Genomic DNA, 23,043 nt, shown 5'->3' with positions numbered 1-23,043 from the left:
CCACCAGTCTCCTGGTGCTGCAGGTGAATGGGCTGGGGAAACCAGTAACTAATTTCCCTCTCTGACTTTTCAGGGTGCTGTTGAGAGAGACACACATAATCTCCTCTCAGTGTCTCACCAGTGGTCTCTGGCAACGCAACATATGAATGATCTGATGCACGTAACGAGAAGGAAGGGAAGATTTAGTTTCATGTAAATTTAACTTTTGAACAATTCTTTCAATCTCTTATTTGAAGAAGGAAGTGAAGTGGATGGGGTATAAATCTGTCATGGAGACACTTCTTGCTTCCTGATGGAGGCAAGTATCTATTGCCTGGAGTTAGTGTAGCACTGCTTGTGTTATGTGAATACAAAGCCATGTCCCTCCCTAGAGAATACCTGGTGGTATGGAGGTGCTAAGAGCTTTACAATGTGGATGCAAACTCAACATGCAAGAAAATAATGGATTTGTACATCTGTATAAAACATACCTATCACCAGTGTCTCATCATCAAAATATCCCATCCCGCTATTGTTGGTTTAGTGAGTGTGTGTGAGAGACCAAGGGATAGTATGCTTGGAAAGAAACAACTCAGTTGGAAGGTGCAAGAACAACATTCACTACGGCCCACTGAGATAGTGTTTACAGGCAGGAGTGTGAACATCTGCTTACACAGGCAACCATGGTCATGGGTCCTGTCCAAAAGAAGGGAAGTGGCAAAGCAAGGATTGTCTGGGAAGTGTACAAGGTGCTTCAGTTGTGCTTACACAGCTCATTTTGGCACGGATGGCACCAGTGGTGCTTGCAAAGGGCCTGCAAGTACTTGTGGCATTTCCCAGAATGGAATTAAACCAAGTTCTGGTGCCTCTGTGCCTTGGGAGCAGCAGGGACAGCTCTAATTCCAGGGGGCTTGGTGAGGGAAGGCAGTCACTTGTGTGCACAGTGTTTCAAGTCTTTGCAAAGATGCAGGCAGGAGGAAGAGCTGAAGTTCATCTGTGGTTGTATTAATGCATATGGTGATCAAATGACAGGGAGGGTTTCATTCTTTTATTAATGCACCTATACTTGATACCATCTGCTTCTGAGCTCTTTACTGGCTATAAAACACAGTTACCTGCAGTAAAAAATAGGAAGTGGTTTGAAAACACATTTTCTTACAGTGTTACATTTGTAACATAGGTGAAAGTGTAGCAAGTGCATGTATGTATGCTAAATGAGCAGTGGAGAGAAGGTTTTAAGAGGTTAAATAGATTTTGAGCTAAATAGATTATGCAGTATTTGATCATGTATTTTCTAGTCTTTCTGAATGTCTACTCCTGTACCTTGTGATGTGAATGGTATTTTCTTCAAATGCAAAATTTTGTTACAGTTTTCTGCTATCTATAGGAATGCAAAATGAACTCTAAATAAATGGAAACTTTCTATTAACTACATAGGCCAAAAAGCAGATGTCAGTCTTTAGTTGGTGGAGGTGAACAGCCAAATAAAGTTCAGCCAATTTTACTGGGAAATGAGGAAAATCAGGTAGAATATTTTCCAGTATTAAATTGCCTTGCTTGTCCAGCATGCTACTGGTATTAAAAATATAGATTTGTTACAGATGCCAGCAAAATGTTTCATCTTGCAGAGAGAAGAGCATTGTGAGGGAAGCTACAAAATAATTTACATTCTGGTTTCCCAAGGTCTTTCCAAGGTATTTTTTTTTAAACCAAAAGCAAATAGACTTGTGTTTGGTTTTATGTCAGAAGCAAATACCTGCAATCGGTCAAATGACTTGGAGAGAGGTTGCTTTGTGGACAGGAGTTTTCATGAGACTCTTAACAATGACTTAAGAGTGGAAAGGGGTTTTTATGAGACTCTTAGCTTAGCTGTTACAACTTTGTGAAAGGTGTGCCTATTACATCAGTTAGATAATTTGTCCTATGGAGCTTTTAGTTGAGGAACTATTTAGACTGCAGTACTTCAAATAACTCAAGAGTGTCCAGTATAGTTTTGGTTGAGCCTTCTTACCCAAGCAGAGGCAAGACCTTCTGTGTTTCTGATAACTGTTCTGGCTTGGCTGAGCTCTTTGTGAGTTATCTGAAGTGGCTTAAGCGTACTTTTGGATTCTACCTGGCAAAGCAACAGCCCTTGGTGAAACCAGGCGTGTTTCCCTGAGCCCTTTCTCTTTGCTTGCTCTGACCTCTCTTAGGGGTAGTTTCATGCAACACGATGCAAGTGCTGCGATCCACCCCTGTATCACCTGTGTTCTGCGTAAAGCTGGGCTTGAATTCCTGAAGAAACCCCACCTGTGTCTCTGGAAAGGACTTTTTCTGCTTCTGTCCATAAGAGGAAATATACATAGTGCTCCATCCACCTCCACACAGAGGACTAACCTGTCCTAGTGCTGGTGATGGTATTTCTACCTATTGCGATATCAGTGCCTTGAAAGGACAGTGCTACCTGTACAGGCCAATGCTGTTAAGCTTTTTGGGCAGGGGATTGGTGCTGTTTTGGAGGAGCTGACCTCTACAGCACTCAGTCCCTCTGCTGATCTGCTCTCCCTGTGGGTGTAGGACTCTCCTCAGTGGAGAGAGCAACCCAAGGGAGCACTCAGTGCTGCAGCTGGGCTATAGATTGGGTTGGGTGCACATATGGGGACAAGATTTTGTTTTTTGCTGAAAAAATGTTTTCTTCGAAGCAGAAGTGTTTCTCAGGAGCAGGCTCATTTCATTAAAAAATAATCAGTTATACAACTTCAGAATAAATTGAGGTGAAATTAGGCTGGAAAAGGGAGGTGAGAAAAGACTCTTCCTTCACTCCATTTCTTTGGACTTTATTAGGAAAAGTGTTGGAGTGGGCTTTCCAATGTGCCTTGAGACTAGTGACCATGAGCTTTAGCAGACGCTGAGGCTGGAATAGTGTTTGCGTGGTCTGGCCCCACTATGGGGTGAAAGTGGTGGCAAAAGCCTGAAGGGCAGCACTGGAAGCTGGAACTTGCTGTAGGGGCTTGGTAGCTTTGCATTGAATGGGGAAAGCAAAAAGAAGGTTGTTTAATTTGCAGAGCATGCAAATCATCCAATTGCCTATGGGAAAGTAATTTCCTTGGAAGGTGCTGAGCAGCATCAGTCTGTGTGCTGAGATGATTCCCCTCTTGAAGGCAATTAGAGACAGGAGAGGGGAGCTCCCATGCCAGAATTGGAGAGTTTCCAAAGGCTTTCTGTCACACCTCTTTCTGTGTGCAGAGGACAGTTGAGCTTGTTAAAAACTAAATAGTCATACTGCTTCAGACACCTGTCTAAAGACCTAGACGTTGACACTTGGTAATCCCACAGTACCCAAACAGGATTTATTTGTAACACACTGAGCCAAATCAAATATATGACTGTGATAAATCACAGGTGGTATTAACCTTATCTCAAGTTGGTCAGGCTGTTAGTTATCAGACCACTGGCCATGCCAGTGCCTTTTTGAGTAAGATGCAGCTTCAGTAGGTCCTATGGCAAATGATGCATTGGATGCAGGATAGCTATCTCAGCTGCTATTGCTGCATTGGTGCTGCTCTTGCCACCATGAACAGTTATGAATAGACAGCAGAAAGGCAATGGCAGAGTAAAAATACTTTTCACAAAATTGAGCCAGAAGTATGAGGTTAAAATACATATTCAAGAAGGTTTGTATCAGCTTTGCTGTTGTTGAGCATCAGCTTTTTTCAATATTTGTACTAAAATCTTGTCTTTGAACATGAATATTTCTTCCCACTAAAAATATCTCATTGTGGGGTTTCTGTTTTCCCTGATTGAAAAAGAAAACAACAACCCAAAATCCAAAATATTAAGAGCATAATTATGAGAAAGGAATTTCTAATGGACATACCTATTAGAAAACATACTGTATTTACCAGCGTTTTTTTAATTTGCTGGCCTTATCTTAGTGCTTACGGTAGAGGCCGAGAGTTCTGTTTCACCCACACTCTTTCTGTCCCAACCAAAAGCAAAGTTGCTGAAGCTTCTGATTTTTTCCACACGGTAAAGGCAGAAACTTTGTCTTCTTCCCATAGAAGAGGTTTTCTAATGCTGAATGGAAAGATCTTCTAACACTTTGAATGGATGCTATCCTCAATTAGATAAACTTTCTATCTAAAATATTTTCCAGCTCAGATTTTCCTCTGATGGAAAGATATAGAGTGATTCTTTCCATGCGTTTGGGTAACAGGGTAAGAAATAATGTTGCTAGAAGCTCTGCAGGATTTTGAAATACAAAGGAGTTGTTATTCAGGTTTGGGTTTTTTTTTTAATGTCTTTGGATGAAAAGCGTGGGTCAGAAAGAGTCTGTGAGGTTATATACATCAACACCTCACTGAGACATCAAGCATGTGGAATTCTATATTGCAGTGATTATGCTTTAAAGAATGTCTGAAAGAATTCTCCTCAGCTACCCAAACAAGTGCACATATATCAGGTAGTCACAGGTCTTCAGAAAACAAACAAAAAAGTCCCCAAAAAAGCCCTCCTTGGAGTTGGCCTATTTCCTGTAATTTTCTAGCTCGCATAAAGTAGCCAGAATCTGTGGTCTGGACTGGTTTGTTCTGCAGATAATTTTTTTTTCCTGGGGATTTACAAACCACAGAGAGTTGAAATGGATCAGAATAAATATTTGCTTATGCACCTACTGATTAGAGCTTTCAAAGTCCCCAGTCTTGTTACAACACACATGTGAGCATTAGCATTCATGTAGGTTAGGTAAATACAAGGGGTTTCCTCTCTACCCACTTCTCTCCTTCTCCCCCCTCCCTAATTTCAGTATAATGGAGACAACACTTTAAACATGGTCTGTTTTTCTTTTGGTATCCTGCTGTGTTTTCTGCCTGGCAATTCTCTGAGAGACTGTTATTGTACCAGAGAGCACATGTTTTAGAATCCTTTTTATCCCCCTCCCTTAGTATTGAACATATTATTACTCATTGTGGAGCACTTCATCGTTGCTGTTTCTGAATTGGAGATTTCTCCAAATATGATAGTATGATTAGCTGCAGCTAATAACATCAATTATACAACATTTAGGTTCCTGGTATTCTATTTTGACTGGAGGAAGTTCTTTACTAGGACATGCCATATAATTAATTGCCCTTTTTGTGCATGCAGATGTATAAAGCTTTAGCCCTGCTGTCTCTACTCGAGAACAGCAGTAAAAACATTCAGTTACATGAGCCACAACCCCACTTGTTCAGGTGGTTTAGCATTCAGGGGTAAAAGCGGTTTAGTAAATGTGCATTAGAAAGGGGTTTGCTTGTCAGATCGCCCTCCTGTCTATATGTTTGTAAAGAAAGTGCATTGAGGTGCTAGACTGATCCAAACTTTGTAATGGTTGATGGTTTTCTTATTAAAACACAGAGCAAAACCACCTAGGTATGGCAGCTGTCTCCTTGGTGTCTTGCTAACGCTGTCACATCTATAGCATTATCATCCTGCAGTAACTTTAAAAATGAAAAGAAATAACATATTTTAAAAACCCAAACAAACCTAAATCTTTTTTATAACCAATGTGCTTGTCACTGAGTCCTAAACTTAAATCTGTGTCTGGGCAATTCAGTTGTTGAGATGAAAATTTGAAATTGGTTGTGGGTATTTATTTCAGTCACGATCTCCATATATTTACTAAAGGTTGAAGAGTCTTGATGTTTTTCTTCAAGGATGGCCTGTGACCAGTCAAGGCAAGAGATGAGGGCATTACTAAGAGAAAAGGAGTGGAAAAATAAAATCAGTGATGACAAGGCTGGGTTGGGTGGGGCCGAGAAATACCGGGATAGCCAAACAGCCGGCACATGAATTGCAGAGTGTGAAGATAGAGAAGCCAAATATCTGAAAACTAATCTGTGGGCAAGCGTCTCTGCTGAGAATTTTAACACCTTCTCTTTTCTTCTTTATAAATTTTGTATCCAGGAACCTGGTTCCTTAAATGATCAGTGTTCACAGGAAAAGAGTCAAGATAAACTGAAAGCCAGAAATGCCCACATACCCTTGGTTGGTTTTAAACCAGCGAGATTTACTAGTTTCCTACTTGTTAACCTGAGGGCTTGTGGAGTCAATTTATGTGCTGTTACTTTAAGACCATTTGTATGTAACTTTAATTTTTAAATGCCTAGAGCCCAAGGATTGCTTTGTGTATTTGGTGAGAGTGAAGGGATGGGGGGAAAGAGAAAGGGGAAAAAAAAGTAGAACTTGGCAGAGGTTGTCCTGTTTCCTGCTGGATGTTTTTCAGGTGAACTACCCAGCTATGCTACTGTATTAAAATGAGTCCAACTTTGTGGAACTAAGGATTATTCCACAAATCCTCTTTTAATGGTTCTTTAAATGGTGTTTTTCCTTAAGTTTTACTTTTTCCCTAGGATTTCCCAACCTGACTGGGACTTTCCCATTTTTCCCAAAGCACTGCATCTCGCTGGCTTTTGACGGGGCTGGGCACCAATGCTCCACAGCTGGGAAGAGGAGCTGTGTCCCCCACGGTCCTGTTGCGGGGCTGCGGCCACTGATGGCTTTATCAGATGGACAGAGACATTCCAAGTATGCTTCTGGTCACTGGGGAATATGGGAATATAAAAAATAATGAAAAAGGAAGGCTTAGAGAACAGCTGTTAAGCAAACTGAGGCTTTTTGTCAAGTTGTTTTTTTTTTTTTCTTAGTTTAATTTCTTTTTTAAAGGGTGAAATTTGTTACCCCTACGCAGATTGTTAAAGATGTGTGATGTAAGTTTCTTTTCTTTTTAAATACATGCTTTGAGAAGCTGAAAAGCTGCAGGTTAGGTAGGACTATTAATGACAATTCTGTGACCTCTGCTCCAACCGCCCACAGCGGCTGCAAATTTTTAGATGTCTGATGGCTGCTTGGCTCTCTGCAGCATCGTTATATTGGTTGACAGCAGATGAGATTTCAGAGGTAAAAAAGTCACCTCCCAAATTGCAGCCTGCTGGCATGGCCAGTGAGCAGATGAAAAAATAGGATTTCAGTGGTTTGGTAGGGTAGGAGACCTCTGTTTTTAAGACTGAGGCATGCCAGGAATTCACTCTGGTTGATTCTGACTGCATCCCTCCTGTGGGTTGCATAGAGGACAATGTGCCTGGAGTTCATCCTGTCTAAACCAAAATCTGTGTGGTGATAAGCAGAAGGGCTTATACCATGGTGCTTGTTAAGTGAAGGCTCTGGGGACATAATGGATAGGCTTCCCCCTTCTGCTTCCACAGTTGTCTGCTTCTGGTGAGTGCAGGGCAGATGGCAGGGTGGGAGGAATCAGGGCAGCCAGTGCTGGGGCTCCTTAAATCTCCATTAGAGAGGGTTGGCTTTGCTTGTGTCTCCTCCAGTCCCCAGGGCTACATGTGATGCCATGTAGGTCTTCAGAGCTGTGGCATCTTCTTACCTTGACTCTCCTGGAGACCATTTGCTTTGCAGCAATGTTGAACATTGGGACCTTGTAGCATTTCCAGATCATGATTTTATTCCTTCAATTCCTGCCACCACTTTCTACCCTCTGTAGGTGCAGGGCTTTCTCCTTTCTCATGTCTTCTCTTTTCTCTGACTGATACCAAGTCCAGTGTCCTTTGTGCTCTCCCACAGAGTGCCCTGCCAGTTCCCCGTGATCTTTGGTGGTTCTTTGGCTGGATGCTGTTTAATGCAGTCCTTTGAAATTGGAGCCCTGTGTAAAATACTAAATACTAAATAATAAGTGACACAACAGCATTTCATGGTGTCTGCTGAAGTCATGTCAGTGATGCTGCCATTACAGTGTGATGGTGTAGACTTCAGGACTAGCATGACAAGCTGCAGCTCAGCTGTTTTTTTCTGTGTATTGGTGTCTCGAGTGCCGGATTAAACCTTTTCAATAATTTATAAAACCTTAAGCGCTCTGGGCAGAATTTTTACAGGGAGTGATTACACTGTGTTCAGGAGATATCTTTTTCAACTGGGCTATTAAATGAGAAGCTGAAACCTGCCCATGATGCTAAGAGATGAGTGCTCAGCAAAATGAAAGCATGCAACTTACCTTTCAAGCAGTTTTATGTTGCCAGCTTTCTTACTTGTTGGTTGATTCACAGTCTTACTGATGAACACAAAACCTCTCATGTGAGAAAAGCAGAGAGGGAAATGCCCATAAATTTAAATAAACCAAAACTTTCTCACTTTCTACAGCCTTGATTTTGAAATTTAGCTCAAATGTGCGAGTGAATTGGTTTGGGCTGCCTTAAATTCCTGCGGAAGGGCAGATAATTTTGGGAGATGACGCAAGATAAGCCAGGCAACTGCTACACCATGTAAAAACTCCTGAAAACGTTTCCAGACCCACTCGGTGCACCCGGGGCAGCTGTGCACTTCCAGGGAGCTGTGTGCTGGTGGCCGTGCCAGCAGGAAATGTGGCGTGACCTGTGGTGAGCCTGGAGGGTGGGAAACGCTGCGAGCAGAACATTTCCACGGGTGGCTCTAAGTGTCCCAGGCAGTTACTGTGTGGGCATGGAAGCAGGAGTAAACATAAAGCCAAGGGAGCAAACAGGAGCGGAGCATGCTCTTCCCTCCACGTGTGTAGCTGCGATGTGCTTCCCATCGTGTGTTCCTGCTCCCAGGCTGACAGCATTGCCTCCTTCTCCGAATGCTGGTCTGCATGCCTGAAACCTGGCTGTGAAGTAGAAATGGTTTTTGGAAAGCATAATATTATTTTAATCATAAATTATTTGGAAATGCAATACAGAAATAGCTTCAGATCAGTTCTTCCAGAGGAGTGTTTTTGCAGTCAGGGTATTTATCGACTTCTCAGTGGGAACTGCATTAATATTGCCACAAAAATGCAAACAGTAGTGCCTTTGATAAAGCAATTTGGCATCTCTTAAGCAGAAAGATGTTTTGTTTTCCTGAGATACAACACTGTTTTCAGTGCAGGGACCTGCCGTATGTGCCAGCATATGGAAAGAAAATACCGTTTTTGTTAACATTTGTGTTTGGAAGCTGTGGGGAGAGGATGAAGGAGGCGGCTGCCTTTGCGGTTGCAAAGTGATCTCTGTTATTGCTAGGGGACAGCACAGGAAGCCCAGAAGTGAATGCTGGTTGCAGAGATGTCGGTGGCCTACAGTCAGCCTCCCGAGCTTAACTTCCCCCAGAGCGTTCTGCCAAAGGCTCGCCTCCTCCTCCTCACATTCACTTTAGCTCTTCCCATCATGTGCCGGAGCAAGGCTAGTCTCCACTGCCGCCTGCCTCACCAGTGCAGTGTGGAAAAGCTTTACTGGCCAAAAAGTAGGCATCTTTGTGGATGCTGTAAAAATGCCTTTTAGTACTTTCTGGTGTCCCCTGGGTATTACATGTTTGGTTAGTGCATTATTTTGATTTTCGGACTGCCTTTGGTTCAAGAATCCTGAAAGGAAGCTGTTGTGCAACTGTTTTAATCTGATTTTGTAAGCTGATTCCAGCTTGATTCCCAGCACAAAGAAACCAAGAGGAGCTCATTATATTTTTTTTGTCCAAAAGTGAAAGGTCCCCCTCCTTTGAAGATCTATAGAGTGTTATGTTTAGAGAGTGATTTGCTATTGTTTAAATTTAATCTCATAATTACAGTGGGATTGGATTAATGATGGGTTATTTTTCTGAGTCATTATTTTCTGGCACTCAGGTATTGAGCATAAAGACAAGTCTTCATTGGATGTAAAGTAGCATCGCTCCAGTGAAGTTAGTGGAATAATTCCACTTTATATTGTGGTGGCCCAGATTTGATATTATAGCTGTTTCGAAGAAAGCACCCTTTTGAGGTTTGTTGGCCTTGAATCTGCTTATTTTTAAGTTGTCTTGAATCTTCTTGTAGTTGCATTATATTTATGGTAGCACAGCCAGCTGTTGTCTCTAGACCACATCAGCTGGTCCCAGACAGACCAACAAAAGCTGCAATGTCAGATTCAACCGTAAGCATCTTGGTTTTTTTTTCCTGTTTAAAACGTGCTTTTTACCCCCAAGAGCGCAGGCAGGAAAAGTTCATTACTGATGTCCAGTGAGCTTTCACGTGCTCTTATCTATGAGAACAAACTATAAATCCAGCGGTGATGTCTGGAAAGCAGAGGGAAAGACTGCTCCTTTTTTGAAATGAGCTAGTTTTGCTCATTCTGCTTTTCAGAAGGGGGTGAAGAGGGAAGGGATCTGGGGAGACCTTGTATGTAGGAGCATAGCAGGAGGAGCAGCAGGCAACACACTTGATGTAGGTAGTGGATTTAGGATGTCGCTGCAGTGGGTTAGAGTGCATGTCTCTTTAGCGTGGTATCCAACTGACAGTGGCATGAACTATATGTAGGTGTGAAAACCAGACACATCAGTGATTCTTTCCCTTATGCATCCACTCTACTTCCAGGAGCTGTCTGTTTTTGCTGCCTGCTTGCTGCAGGTCCACTCAGTACAACTTAACTTCTGTTTCCTTGTTAAACCCAGAAAGTAGCTGTGAAGCCTTTTAGTCTTCTGTTCTTTCCATTTAAGATGTTAAACTGGTATCTTGTACTCTTTGAGTTGTTCTCTGCTCTTTTTTACACAGTATTTAGGAAATACTGCTTATTTTAGTAATAAAGGTCAGCTTTAATCTTTACTAGTAACACTGCTTATCTAGTTGTGATTATCAGCCAGTGAGGTGGGACTGTTTGAGAGAGTTGGTGTCTTTGGGAGACTTGATGTCTTTCTTAAAACTAACCTAATAGGTTTGGAGGAATACAGACAAGCCTTTAGGCATATCCTTGGTATCTCTGCAGAGAAAAAAGCATGTGCTGCAGGTCCCATCCATATAGATGCTTGTGTCTGATAGTCTAGATAAGCACTTTTTGTGGAATAGAGGCAAATTGGAAGACCCGGATGAAGCATGAGTCTTGCACTCAGGTCGGACATCCTCAGCCTGGATGTATGAAAGGCTTGCGTGCCTGAAAGCTCATTTTTCTGTCTTCCTCCGTCATGTGTCTGGTAGTCTTAGGAAAGTACTACTAACTTCTGTATTAATCCTCACCTATGCATTGATTCTTACTGCCTTTTGCTGCTTTTTACAGCAACTGTGACCAAGGTTGAGGGATTTTCTTAAGCTTACATAAATTTTGTCCTTTGTAAACTATTGACGGTTATTACTGAAGAAATTCTGGTGATGGAAGCTGTAAGGTTGCAGCAGTAGATCGGTCATATATATACATGGTCCTTTTATTAAAGGGGACCGTTGGAGCTGTGGTAATGCTTAAAATATTTGAGGTGTGATCCATCGCTTCATTGCTCCAGATGTGATAAATGCCATTGACTTAATGGAGAAATTGGCGACGTAAACCAGAAATTGCCTCTGCACTTACTATGTAGCTGTGGTGGTGAATCTCCTGTTAACATCTCCAGTTTTCAGGGACTTTTTCATTTTATTAGGTGGTGATCATGTATGAAGGCTGAGAAGAAATGAATAGGAATGGCTTATATTTGTACTCAAATATAACTTTTGTACACGTGTGAACATGTGTGCAAAACTCATAAGCAGGCTATGAATACTTTTAATGAAGGTTGCTTTTGCTGGAGTGAAATTGCAGTGGTCCTGCAAAACCAAGTCATCACTGAAGATCTTGGGGTGCAAAAGACTTTTCAGAAGTTTCAGCTTTGCTGGAGACAGGATGAATGCAGAATGTCCCATCCCAAATAATCATATCTCATTCATTTGCAACCCCATTCCTTCTCTGCCCCCTTCAAGAAGCCAGGTTGCTGTGGAAATGATAAGTATTAATATAAACAATTTATTAAAAAATTGTTAAAAAAATTAATTTTGGACCTCTAAGTTGTAAGTATACATATTAGTATTTTTGGCATAAGCTCCTAGAGTATGAGCTAGAGACTTTCTTGAGCTAGAGACTTTCTTAAGCTAGAAACTTTCTTAAGCTAGAGACTTTCTTTCTCACCTGAGCACCTGGCCTAACACAGCTGAGAGCTGAAGAAAACCACCGATATCAAGACACTTGGTGCTGCTGTTCTGAGTGAAAATTGTGTTTCCTCAGGAAAGACAGTTGTCCTGTTATTTCTGCATGCCAGAAATAACTTTATTATTATAAATAACAGAAAATTACTTTAGATCAAAAAAGATGCTGAAAATTACTATGCATGAGGAGAGTTTATTCCTGTGACAGTCATTAGGGTTATATTTCCTTTGGTCTAAGGTGATGTGACACAGTCAAATGGAAGTTTATTGGTATGGTTACCAAAATAGATGCATTGTGTTAATTTTGTAATTAGTTTGTATGTGTGTGTGCAGTGTTTTTAAAGTAACAAGTATTGTGAGCAGTATGTTATTTTTAAACCAAGGACATTTTGTGCTGACTTTGGCTATTGCAAGAGTGGGTTAGAATTAGAATACAGAAAATTCAAAACCACAGTAACCCTAATTTTGTCATTCTTGCCTTTTTAACTGCTGAACAATAGTGTTGTGTTTGTATAGTATTTAAAAATATTTGTTAAGGGGAATGTAAAGAGCTACTGGCAGGCTTCTCTGTTAACTGTTTGTGCATGCTCAGCCACTCTGCTGTAATGAAAACTCTGGGCGAGTACTCTGTGTCTACAACTCAGACCCTGCTTGTCATTGCAAGCGAAGGAGCAGCTGAAGCCCCAACTAGGGTGAAAGCAGAGACCTGCACAGTGGAGCTGACAGTCTGTTTTGCTCAGAGGACGTAACACCCATGATGGGCTAAAACTTTTGTTTACAGTCTCCTTTCCCAGGTCACCCTGGTACGTGCATACCTGGATCTATAGTCTCCAAGGAGCTACCCTGTCAAATGAGTAATAATGTTCAGGATAATATAGTCTGACCATGAGGATGAATTTTATACAGCTATAGGTCATGTGATGACCCTACAATCCCTGGTTTTGCCTGGCTTGGTCCTGGCATTCCAGCCAGCACTGGGGAGAGGTTATGGGAGGCCAGTACCATGCAGGACTGCTTGCTATCAACCTGCCCCAGCTGTGAGCTGCTTGATTTTCCCTGCAAGGGCTTTGTGCAGCTGGGACATGGACGTGTCCATCTTCAGACAGAAATTGGCTTTGGATTTCACGTGTCACCCATCAGACTGACCTGAATGAATTTATGTGGGAAAAATAATACTTGGAAAGCAGCTTGAGAAATTATTTCTCCTTTTTACTGTTGCCTTGCATTTTGGAGTGCGCTGTCTGCATTTTGAATACGAGGTCATCTGATGCATTGTATCGTGATAGCAATACAGACTGGGTAATCCTGGGAACCAGCAGCTCTGACCTTCCCTTTCCAAATTTTACTGTTCTAAAACTTGACTTCTTTGTTAAAAATGAACAGTTTCCAGGGGGTAAAAGTCCCCAGAGAAGATCTGTTGGCATTTTATATTTTTAAGCTGTCTTGCTGAATGAAAACAGCTAATTATTAACTTGATGGGGTGACAATGAGTATACAGAACTTAAATATCTCACCACTCCCACAAAGCAAAAAAACCCACCGCACCCTCCATTGTATCATGGGAAGATACATAGCCAGAAAAACTTTCCAACTCGTTAAACTTTTATACTGGCTTCATACAAGCTTAATGTAGACTTTTTTCCATCCTGTGATGTTGTAGGGATGCTTCTGACTGCATCTGAGGAGTTCACCATCAACTTAACAGTATTTCTTTCTGAGCATGCCTTTCCTATAGTAGAAAAAAGCTAAATTACACAATCTGAAGGATTAAAAAAAAAGGTTTCCTTGTTTATTTCAGGTTGTTTATTCTGCCAAGCCTGACAATGAAATCAGTCTGAAGGTTTCTCCTGTAATCAGTTTAGTCAGCTTCTGTGATTGTGTGGGGCATTTGGACAAGGGTAGGGATAAAGGAAGAAAGTTTTAAAAACAGGAAAATACTATTGTAAATATATCAGGCAAGTTATAAACTGGAAAAGGGTACTTGGAGTCAAGCATCATGCCTGCTGCTACTTCTGATGCTCTGTGGCAGATGTTTTGGTGGGATTTCTTCCTTTTGTGGCTTATGTTTCACGTTTTCAAAGAAGCGTATGAGAAAATACTGATTTAAAGGACTAGAGTCTGGCTATATAACTTTTGAACTATGTATTTTGTAGTGGAAAGGAGGCTGCTGTAGCTGACTTGAGGTTGGAAAGGAATAACAAGAAGTGATGTTCGGGCTTGTTTTGAGCTCTCTGCCAGGTGGGACAGCTCTGAGCTCTCCCTTGTGTGCTTGGAGAGGCCATGTAGCATCTCACCATGTGGGGCTGTAGCTGGTAGAAAGCGTCAAGTATTCCCTTTGCTGTTTCTGCCTGGTGTAATTTCAGTTTTCCGGCACCCTGATGGAGCTTTGCTGCTTACCCTGGTAGTGTCCTTCCCCTTGCTCTTCCTGATCCTCCTTTATCACGTTCAGCTGTGAGCCCACAGGTCAGCTTGCTCCTGTGAAAACACGGGAGGGGACATGGGTTTTGGCTGGTCATTGCACCCGCGACCAAGGACTTAGCAAGTTCTAAATCGAGAATTGTTGCTTCATGTGCGTGTCTCTCCAAACCCTTGGATTTAGACATTCCCTCACCATTAATTACATCCTCTCGTCTCATAGCAGCAAGCAAAAAGGCTAAGTCGGGCACGTAGTCCTGCTGCAAGCAGATGAACGTAGTTTCTTGTTGGTTGGATGCTTGCAAGTTTCTGACAGTATGTGGCCATGCTGTTTTGGGAGGTGCATCCTGCAGGGCTCACCTCAGGATGGAGAGTAACCAGGCAGCTCAGGTCCCCTCTCAGAGGGTGTGCATTTGAGCAATGTGAACCAGTCTGGTATTGCCAGAGTCATTCTCAATTAAAAGCAGGGGCAGGTGCTTCAAAGGTGAGCCCAGATTGCCAGTAACTAGTGGCCAGCTAGGTAATTCCTAGGTGGCACTGGAAAGTGAGTGGTACTACCATTTGCCTTGGTGCAATCCCTGATGGAAATGCTGGTTTCACCCCCTCATTTCTGCAAGCCATGGGATCCAGTCACCTATGTTTGTCAGTCATTTGACATCTAAACTGCTCGAACACATTCAATGCACGACTGCCAAAACTGACAATAGCATCCGGCTCTGACAGCAATTTGCAAGTTTGCCTGTTTGCTCCATGGCAGCCCTTAATGCAGCATTTCCAAGTGCAGTGTCCCAGTAAATGCTCGGCAGCAGTCACGCGGAGGTGAAAAGATTTCCAGGCGAGCTTCAAAGAGAAGGATGTGACTAACTGTCTCACAGGGAGCCAGGACGTGGACCCAGCCAGATGAGGCAGCTCACATGAAAGAGCTGCCAAAGGAAAGGGAGAGGACACAGACAAAACTGGGGCTGGAGGCTGAAGTGGAGCAGGCAGTAGAGAAGGATAGAGGGGAAAATCTCCATGGGCTGTTCCCAGCAGCCAGGAGACATGTCGGCTCTTCAAGGAGGTAACCTGTGGACAAAGCAACGAACCTTAAGCTCGCTGGCCGTTCGTTGTTCCTGGCTCCACTGCAAGTCTCTGCTGCCTGTCCTTGGACAAGTCACTCTCCTGGTGACTCAGTACCCCAGCTGTAAAGCGGGTATTGCTGCTTACCTCATGGGATGTTGTGAGGGTGGGCTCATGGATGCCTTTGCAGTTTGATGTATTAATTGGGGGGGGGTGGTGGGAAGGGGGAGAGAGCAACAAAAAGCAAGGAGACAAACTTCCCTCACCACCTTCTCTGAATGTAATCATGTCCCTAATGACAATATAATGACAACTTATTCATCACTGAGATGTAGTCCTTCAGTTGCGCTGGTGGGAACAGTTTTTTGGCTTCATTTTTTTCTCGTGAGGGTTTTAAAGATGTAATTTTGTGTGTTTATGTAATATGTTCATGTTTTAAGCAATTTCTAATAGAAAATTAGAAGAAACAATGAACAATAAATCAAAGTCAGGTTAAACCAAGATGTAATCAAGTAATACAAGAGTGGAACTAAAAGTATAATTTGCAAAGGGAGCCTCAGACAGAGGAAACACAAATCCTGAGGCCTGAAGACGGAGGGGTTCTAGTTTGCATTTGTCTTAAACCCTGTACCTGATAGCGTACCTGAGGAGGGCTAAGACCAGAAAGCAAAAGGGGTCACTCCTCCTCACCTTTCTGATTCTCAAATAAGCTCCTGCAAAAGGAAAGGGATCTCTGGTTTACTGTAGCCCTTATAAATGTCACGTTAATCTTATTCTGTACACATGGCGGTCTGATGGCTAACACACAAAACCAGGAGCCAGAAAACAGCAGTTTTTAGGGCAGTTAGGGAACTGGTTGACCTGCTGTTAACACTTATTTCTGTCTGTGCCTTCATATGCTAAAGCAAAATGGAAATAATTGTCTCCTCTTTTGGAAGAGGGGTGCAAGGCCTAAAGAAATGCTGTAAAGAACATGGAGATCCACAGGTGGAAAATCCTGGGGTGGTCACAGCTTCAGATCACAGGAGCAAAACACACGGTCGTATTTCACCTGTCAAAGCTGGCTTTGCTTTAGAAAACAGGAAATCTCAAAGGCATTGGCTAGAGAAGAGGAACATTCATCTTTTCTCAGTACTGTATTTGAAAGGCTTTAACAACATAAGCTTTCCTGGCACTTGCCGAGCTATCTTTGGAGAAGAAAACAGGATTCTTGGAGTTTGTTTTTTGTGAGGAACAGGTGGCAGCATGTGGAAACCTGTTGTTGTTGAATTTTAGTCATGGTCCCTTTTCCCTTTTCTTTTCCTTTTCCCATCTGCAGTTGAGTACGACAAGGAGTTCACGCCTCACCAGCGGCACCACAAGGAGTTCAAATTCAATTTGTCTCAGATTCCGGAGGGTGAGGCCGTCACAGCCGCTGAGTTTCGCATCTACAAGGACTGCGTTGTGGGCAGCTTTAAAAACCAAACCTTCCTTATCAGCATCTACCAAGTGCTGCAGGAACATCAGAACAGGTACGCAGGAAGGGGCTCACTCTGTGCCACCAGTTGCTGTCCTGGGGAAAGTTGAGCTTGCACATTTATGTTGAGAGGACTGCTAAATAAATATCAGGATTGTTCTCATTAATGAGGTTCTGTTATTTCCTTGTGGAAAATGAGCATGACAGAGTGCAAAATGGATCTCAGCTACAGAAAGTCCATGGTATTGTAGTCCATGTGTTGTCTTTAAATAGAGCAGGAATCTGCTGTGAGGCAGTAGATTTTTAAACCAAAGTTGTTATGCTGGCATTGCTCTTGTGTACTGAAATACATTTGTCCTCTTTCAACCTAGTACTACTGCATAAATAAAGCTTAGCCTGTTTGCAAAATACTGGTAATTAGTGCAGACTTGACCTGCATTCAGCTGGATTTACATTTAAGTAAATAAAGCAGAAGAAAATTCAGCATGCTGACCACTGGTACAAAATCACTCCTGGGCTTTCAGTGGCAATGGGGGAGGCAAAAGGCAGAAGCAGGGTAGGAAATGTGACACAAAAGTCCAAACAAGTGTAAATGGAGTAATTAATTTAAAAAGAGTGATGTTTTGGATGAGGGAATCACGTAAGGCTGAAAGCTGGAAACAAAGGTCAATTAAATGTCAGAGTAATGCTGTGGTATAAAAGTGTTTCATTACTTCTGCTGAAACCTGTCAGCACTGTAACTGTTTCTTTTCTCTGTGAAGTTTCCTGGGTATTTTCCTTTCTGGTCCTTCTTTCTACATCCTTTCTGTTGATATCATTTTGGGGGCATCTGCCTTTGATTTGCTGTTGTGAGGGCAACATCAAGTAGCTGGTGGTTGTTCTATGGGGAGTGTGACGTCTGGCCAACTGGAGAGAAATACTTGGATATATAGGCGATGGGAAGAAGGTGTTAATTTTAGATAATCGGTGTTCGCTTTGAGCTTTGATTTGTGGGTTGCTGGAGTGCCTCGTTGTGTAACGTACGTGCTGGTTGACATTTTACATCAATGCCCACATTTGAAGAGCTGTTGGAAGTCCAGATGGTCATGCAGATTTCATAGATGTTAGCTGTATTGTTCATTTAGAGCCACACTAAATAAAAAATGGTGAGTGTTGGTCTGGTTTAGATTTCACAAGTAGAGATTCTACTTCTGCAGCTGGAGGAAAACTTCTGCCAAGTGTCTGGAAGCGATCGATATGCTGCTCTGTGATGGTCACCAAAGCAGGGCACAGAGCAGGAGAACTGTCAACTTTTATGTGTATATAGCATTTTTTCAGAGTAAAGTCAGCAAGCAAGTAAAACACTGTGGGAAAGAGAATAAAGTACAGGATATGGCCCCTAACGTACCCTGCTCCTAAAACATTTGTGAACTCTTTTTTCTAAAAAGGGCTGTATGCAGCAATGATGCTGGCAACTGGTATCTTTGTTTCGAGCACCATACCAAAAACGTGCCAGAATTGTACTGCATTGCGAAGCTGGGACACATGTCCTATGGCACTGAGTGCTATGGCATCTGCAGGTCCTGGGCATCACTGGATGCTAGAGAGCTCCCTTCAGAGAGAGCAGAGGTGTCAGCTTGCGTGGGGATCACCAGGGTGGTCTCTCTCCAGAGCTGGCGAGTATTTCAGGTCTTTCAGGTCCCTTCCATTGTGTTCCTCCTGCTGCTGCTGGCTTTCATGGTGAGGGGATCCCGCTATTGGGACTGGGAATCATAAAGCAGCTTCCTCCAGGTCCAGACTGCCAGCAATTCACCGTCCCTCCTGACATAGGCTAGGCGTGAACTGCTGACCGAGGGATGAGTGTCTGTAGTTCATTACTAACCTCTGACTCATCCAGTCCCTGAAGGCTCCCTTTCTGTTTCTTTTTCTTCTTTATTTATTTATTTTTACTGGTGGGAAGGAGGGAGACCTTTGACTAAAGAAACTTGCGCTTCGGATGAGTCTAAAAGGACTTGTTGCATCATCTGTGCAGAGGTGGGTAAGATGTGGCTCACAGATTCTTGCAGCTGTAAAAAGGATGTGCCCATTTCCACCCTTTTTAGCTTAAAGGACTCTTTCATGTACATGTAAAATATAAAACCACATATGAAAACATGTGTGCTTGTGTATAAGTAGATGCCTGTGTATGTATTCTCTGTATGTATCTAAAAGTGTATATTTATTAATAGTCATTTATATTAATTGTCCTGTATATATTAAAAGTATACAACTGTTAAAAGACAGATATTAGGAGCTACTTACCACTCTTCATTTGTACCTTCAGTTGAGGTTCTGACTCCATAGGCTACTGCTGCTACAGATGGAAACGTGCAGCTGCATTGGTGACCTGGGTGGGCTTTGGCCTGTAAACGTTCTTGAAAACAAATACTAAAAACTTGTATCTAGCTGTTCACTTATATCTCTGCAGGGGGAGGAAAAATGCCTCAGATTTTTCTGCTATGTCTTAAGGAACTTTATTCAGCTCATTTGGGTTTTGATTATCAGTTACTTACATGCTTTTACCGGGGTTGGGGAGGGAAATCCAAAGTGATTTTTTTCTCCTCCTTTTGTTTCAGTAGATTAATTTGGAAGATAATGTTTTCTTTTCCTCTTGAGAGCACTAGCAGGTTAAATTACAGGAGAAGAAGCACTGCTTTTTTTGAAGGAACTTGCTAAATATTTGTAAGCCTTCTGTTGCATTTTAGCAGATATTTTATGAGCCAGAAAATAACAGCTGCCTTTGACTTAAAAAAAGATATACTAAAAAAAGTTGTGTCACACTTCCTTTGGACAGCTTGATATTTCCTGACATTTTACGACATTTTATTGCATAAGGAAGAGTCTGTACAGATCTGAAACTCTAGCTGGGGAACTAGCAGGTGAAACAGAAGGAGTTGACATAGCACATTTTTCCATCTTGTTCTGCTGACAAATATTCCTTCTGGTCAGGAAAATTAGTCTCTGAAGGCCACAGAAAGTGCCTGTTCAGTCAGCACTGGCAGTCTTCATAGCAAGGTCAAGGACACCATGTTAATCTTGGCTTTTATGAGGTTAACAGTTGTCTGAGGCAATTATTGGTAGCTAATAAAATACTTTTGGGCACAAATAATATTTAACAGGGCAGCTGGCATGAATGGATTTAAACCAGCAGTCTGCAACAGAAAGGCAGCATGCAGCTCTGAGGGAAAACATAGAAAGAAAAAGAAACCTGCCTCTTCCTCTCAAAGAAATGAGTTTGGGAGGGCAGGAGATAAGAGGAAGCTTCAGTACATACAGATCTTCACCAGAGCTCAGAGACTGGACGTATCCCTTGGCTCCAATTAAGTGTAATGAAGTGGCTTAATTCAGTGTTACTTGAGCAAAGGAAAAAAAACCCTCATCTGGACAGTAACAGCATGAGCGTGTGACTCCAGCCCAGATGTGCGCACTGCTGCGTGGAATTGCAAGGCACTGCTGGCCGATCCCTAATGGCTAAAAACAAAACCAAGCCTGAGGCTAAAATTTCTTGCCAGTTACTGAATTATCGAACTGATTTTTGCCACTGTAGCCAAGGCTAAAAGCAAGGATTATATGGGCCCATTCGAGACTGTCTCCTAGGTAGGGGTGTATGTGGAGAGCGCATGAATGATCAGAGATCAATGCTGACTGAAATAGCACAAAAGCTTTGAGGAGAAATTTGACCCTTTCCTTGCTCAAAGCCAGCAGAAATACGAGAACGGTATTTGTGGAGGTTCCAGGCTATGAAATGCACATTGAGGACAGTGCGGTCTAAGTACATTCTCTCTTAAAAGCGAAAACATTTTTACTACTGACTCACTTGTGTCAGTAATATTTTCATCTCTCCATTCCTTCCACCCTTTTCTAAGGTAAAAAAAATAGTGCCTAGAAACTAGGCTTTTGTTTTCTAACTGAACCACAGCTAACGGCCACATTTTGTGATAACTCAAGCTGCTGGAGTTGTCAGTGGGATGCTATGAAAAGATTAATGAAATCCACAGGATGGGTCAAGCTTGTGGCCAGCCGTCAGCAGTATGCATTTCAGATAGTGTGAAGAAGCAGCTTTACTGAACAGGGCTGACGTCTGGTTTGCTCTGAGGGGGATGACTCTGGGTTTAGAAAACAGGTTGGGGACAGAAGGGTCTGACGTTGGGAGAGAGAACAGGCAATACCTCTTATGGATCTTCGGCTTCTGACTCCCAGAGTTTAAGAGACTGAGCTGTTTGAAGGCTAGGGTGGGTTTCTCTTTTTACCTTTGGTATGTGCAGAGAGCAGGGAGATTTGCCAAAGCACCAGCTCAGGAAGACAAGTGGCAGCAGCTTCCAGCTGCTTATCCCACCTTTACTGTATCTGAGGGGGCATTTAGTTTCAGCAGACAGGAGCTGCATAACCTTGAGTCTCCTCCTTTTGGTGGTAGCGAAGCACAGCTAAGTCCTACACATGGGCTTACGTCTAAGGTGTAGCAATGATTTTGTGGAAGAACCAGCAAAGCCCTCTGTGACTTCTGATACCTCTTGGGAGTGGATTGCCATGTAAGTGAGACCTTTGCAAGGGAAAGGAAGAAATAAGTTTGTCCTTGGAAACAGCTCATTAATTTCTTTTTCCTTCTCAAAAGTTTCTAGCTCTCACCCAGAGAGGTGTCAGGTCAGGACTAGGGAGGGCAGTTTATGGTTGATCAAAGATATTAGGCCTTGGTTTGGATCATCAGTAAGTTTTCAAGTGTAAATATCCTGCTAATGCAGACCTCAGACCACTCCCACACTGTCCAAACAACTGATCTATGAAAAACACAGTGGCCTGTGTTAGTGATCAAAGGAAGATATGGTACCTTAATGGTCAAGGTTTATTAAACAGTTTTGTTTGCACACAGAATGAAATATGAGGACTTGATCTACAGAAAGATTCTCCTATATGATAAGACACGTGTGGACCCATAGCTGTGCCTTGCAGAGTGACTGCCTGAGGAGTATGTTCTTCTTCTACTGAACACTAAGTCCTTAAGGGTTAAGGCGCTCATTGGTTTTTAGCTGCCAGTTACAGTGGTAATAAAGTCTTCCTCTTTGCAACAGGATATTTATACAAATGTGATCCGAGCTTCTAATCTAAAGGGCAAATTGATTTGCCGGCAGTGTTTATAGCTTAGAAAATAAATAACCGTCCTCAACTGGGTTTTGGAATGGATTGTGTAATACAAATGACAAAGCTAGCATCAATCTGTTTCAAGTTGGGGTCAGATTTGTATACAGTGTGCATATATTTGTATATGATAGAACTGTTTCCATGATGCTATAGAGAAGTGTCTATCCACATTTCAGTTCAACTCCCACTGTGGGTATGCAATTTGTTGTGGTTTATGGTGGCTGCTTTTTAGTAGTTTAAAAGTCAAAGCTTTTCTGGATAAAACTTACTGCTTCCATAGCCAGCTGGCTTTTTCTAACAAAATGAAAAAATAGCATATCAGTGCCTTATTTCTTTTCATGAAAGACAAAGATAAATTACTATCCTGCTCCCTCTCACCCATCTTCATGCCTCAAAGTGCATTTAAATTCTGAGGTGTAGTATTGTAACCATCACTGCAGCTAGAATACTCCTTAGTCTCATTAAATTAAGGAAATGAGAAGCACATCTTCTGTCCCTGTAATGACTTTTTCTTTTTTTTTTTTTTTTATGTTCCTGTTGGTAAAATGTTCATTCCTCAGAGCCTGAAGCTCAAGATCTTGAGCTAGATGTGGGGGGACACCTTTGCACTCAAATATCAGTGTTGGCTTTGCTGGGGATTATAACAGGCCTGTAGGCTGAGCTTCCCACAGTCTTGGCATGGGGAGACAACATCCACTAGCTCTAGGCTCTGATCTTGCACTGTTTGGCAGCTGCAGCCTTGAAACTAGTGCTCCACTCTGCTGCTCTTCCAGTGGGTCTACAAGTCTTAGCCCTCTGCCCTTGCAGACTTTACTGCCAGGGGCAATGCCTGCCGTGGTACAGGACAGCCACCTCAGCACCGGGGAGCTCTTATCAGACAGAAGGGTGGTGATGTGAGACTGAGCTTACCTCTCCCTTCTGGTGTGCCCCTGTGTCTTGATGTGTCCAGGATAGCTCTTCTCTCCCTGTGCTGAATTGCGGACCCCCTCCAGGGTGTCCCAGCATCTCCATTGTGTGCTTTTTCCTCCACAGGCTGTCAATCTTTGCAAATCAGTGC

General features: G+C 42.5%; 1 protein-coding gene across 1 annotated transcript in view; it reads left to right on the top strand.

Annotated features, from left to right (window-relative positions):
• Positions 1-23,043, top strand: part of BMP6 (bone morphogenetic protein 6) — a gene marked incomplete at both ends in the record, with an annotated part of 87,221 nt that overhangs the window by 46,252 nt on the left and 17,926 nt on the right. The window contains one exon of the mRNA XM_080610505.1: positions 16,695-16,887. Coding sequence (XP_080466631.1) covers positions 16,695-16,887 — 193 coding nt within the window. The remainder of the gene's footprint in view (positions 1-16,694; positions 16,888-23,043) is intronic.

This window comes from Psittacula echo (genome assembly GCF_963264785.1).
Source record: "Psittacula echo genome assembly, chromosome: 2".
NCBI lineage: Eukaryota > Metazoa > Chordata > Aves > Psittaciformes > Psittacidae > Psittacula > Psittacula echo.
Note: the sequence above shows the minus strand (reverse complement) of the source record. Positions and strands in the feature narration are given on the sequence as shown.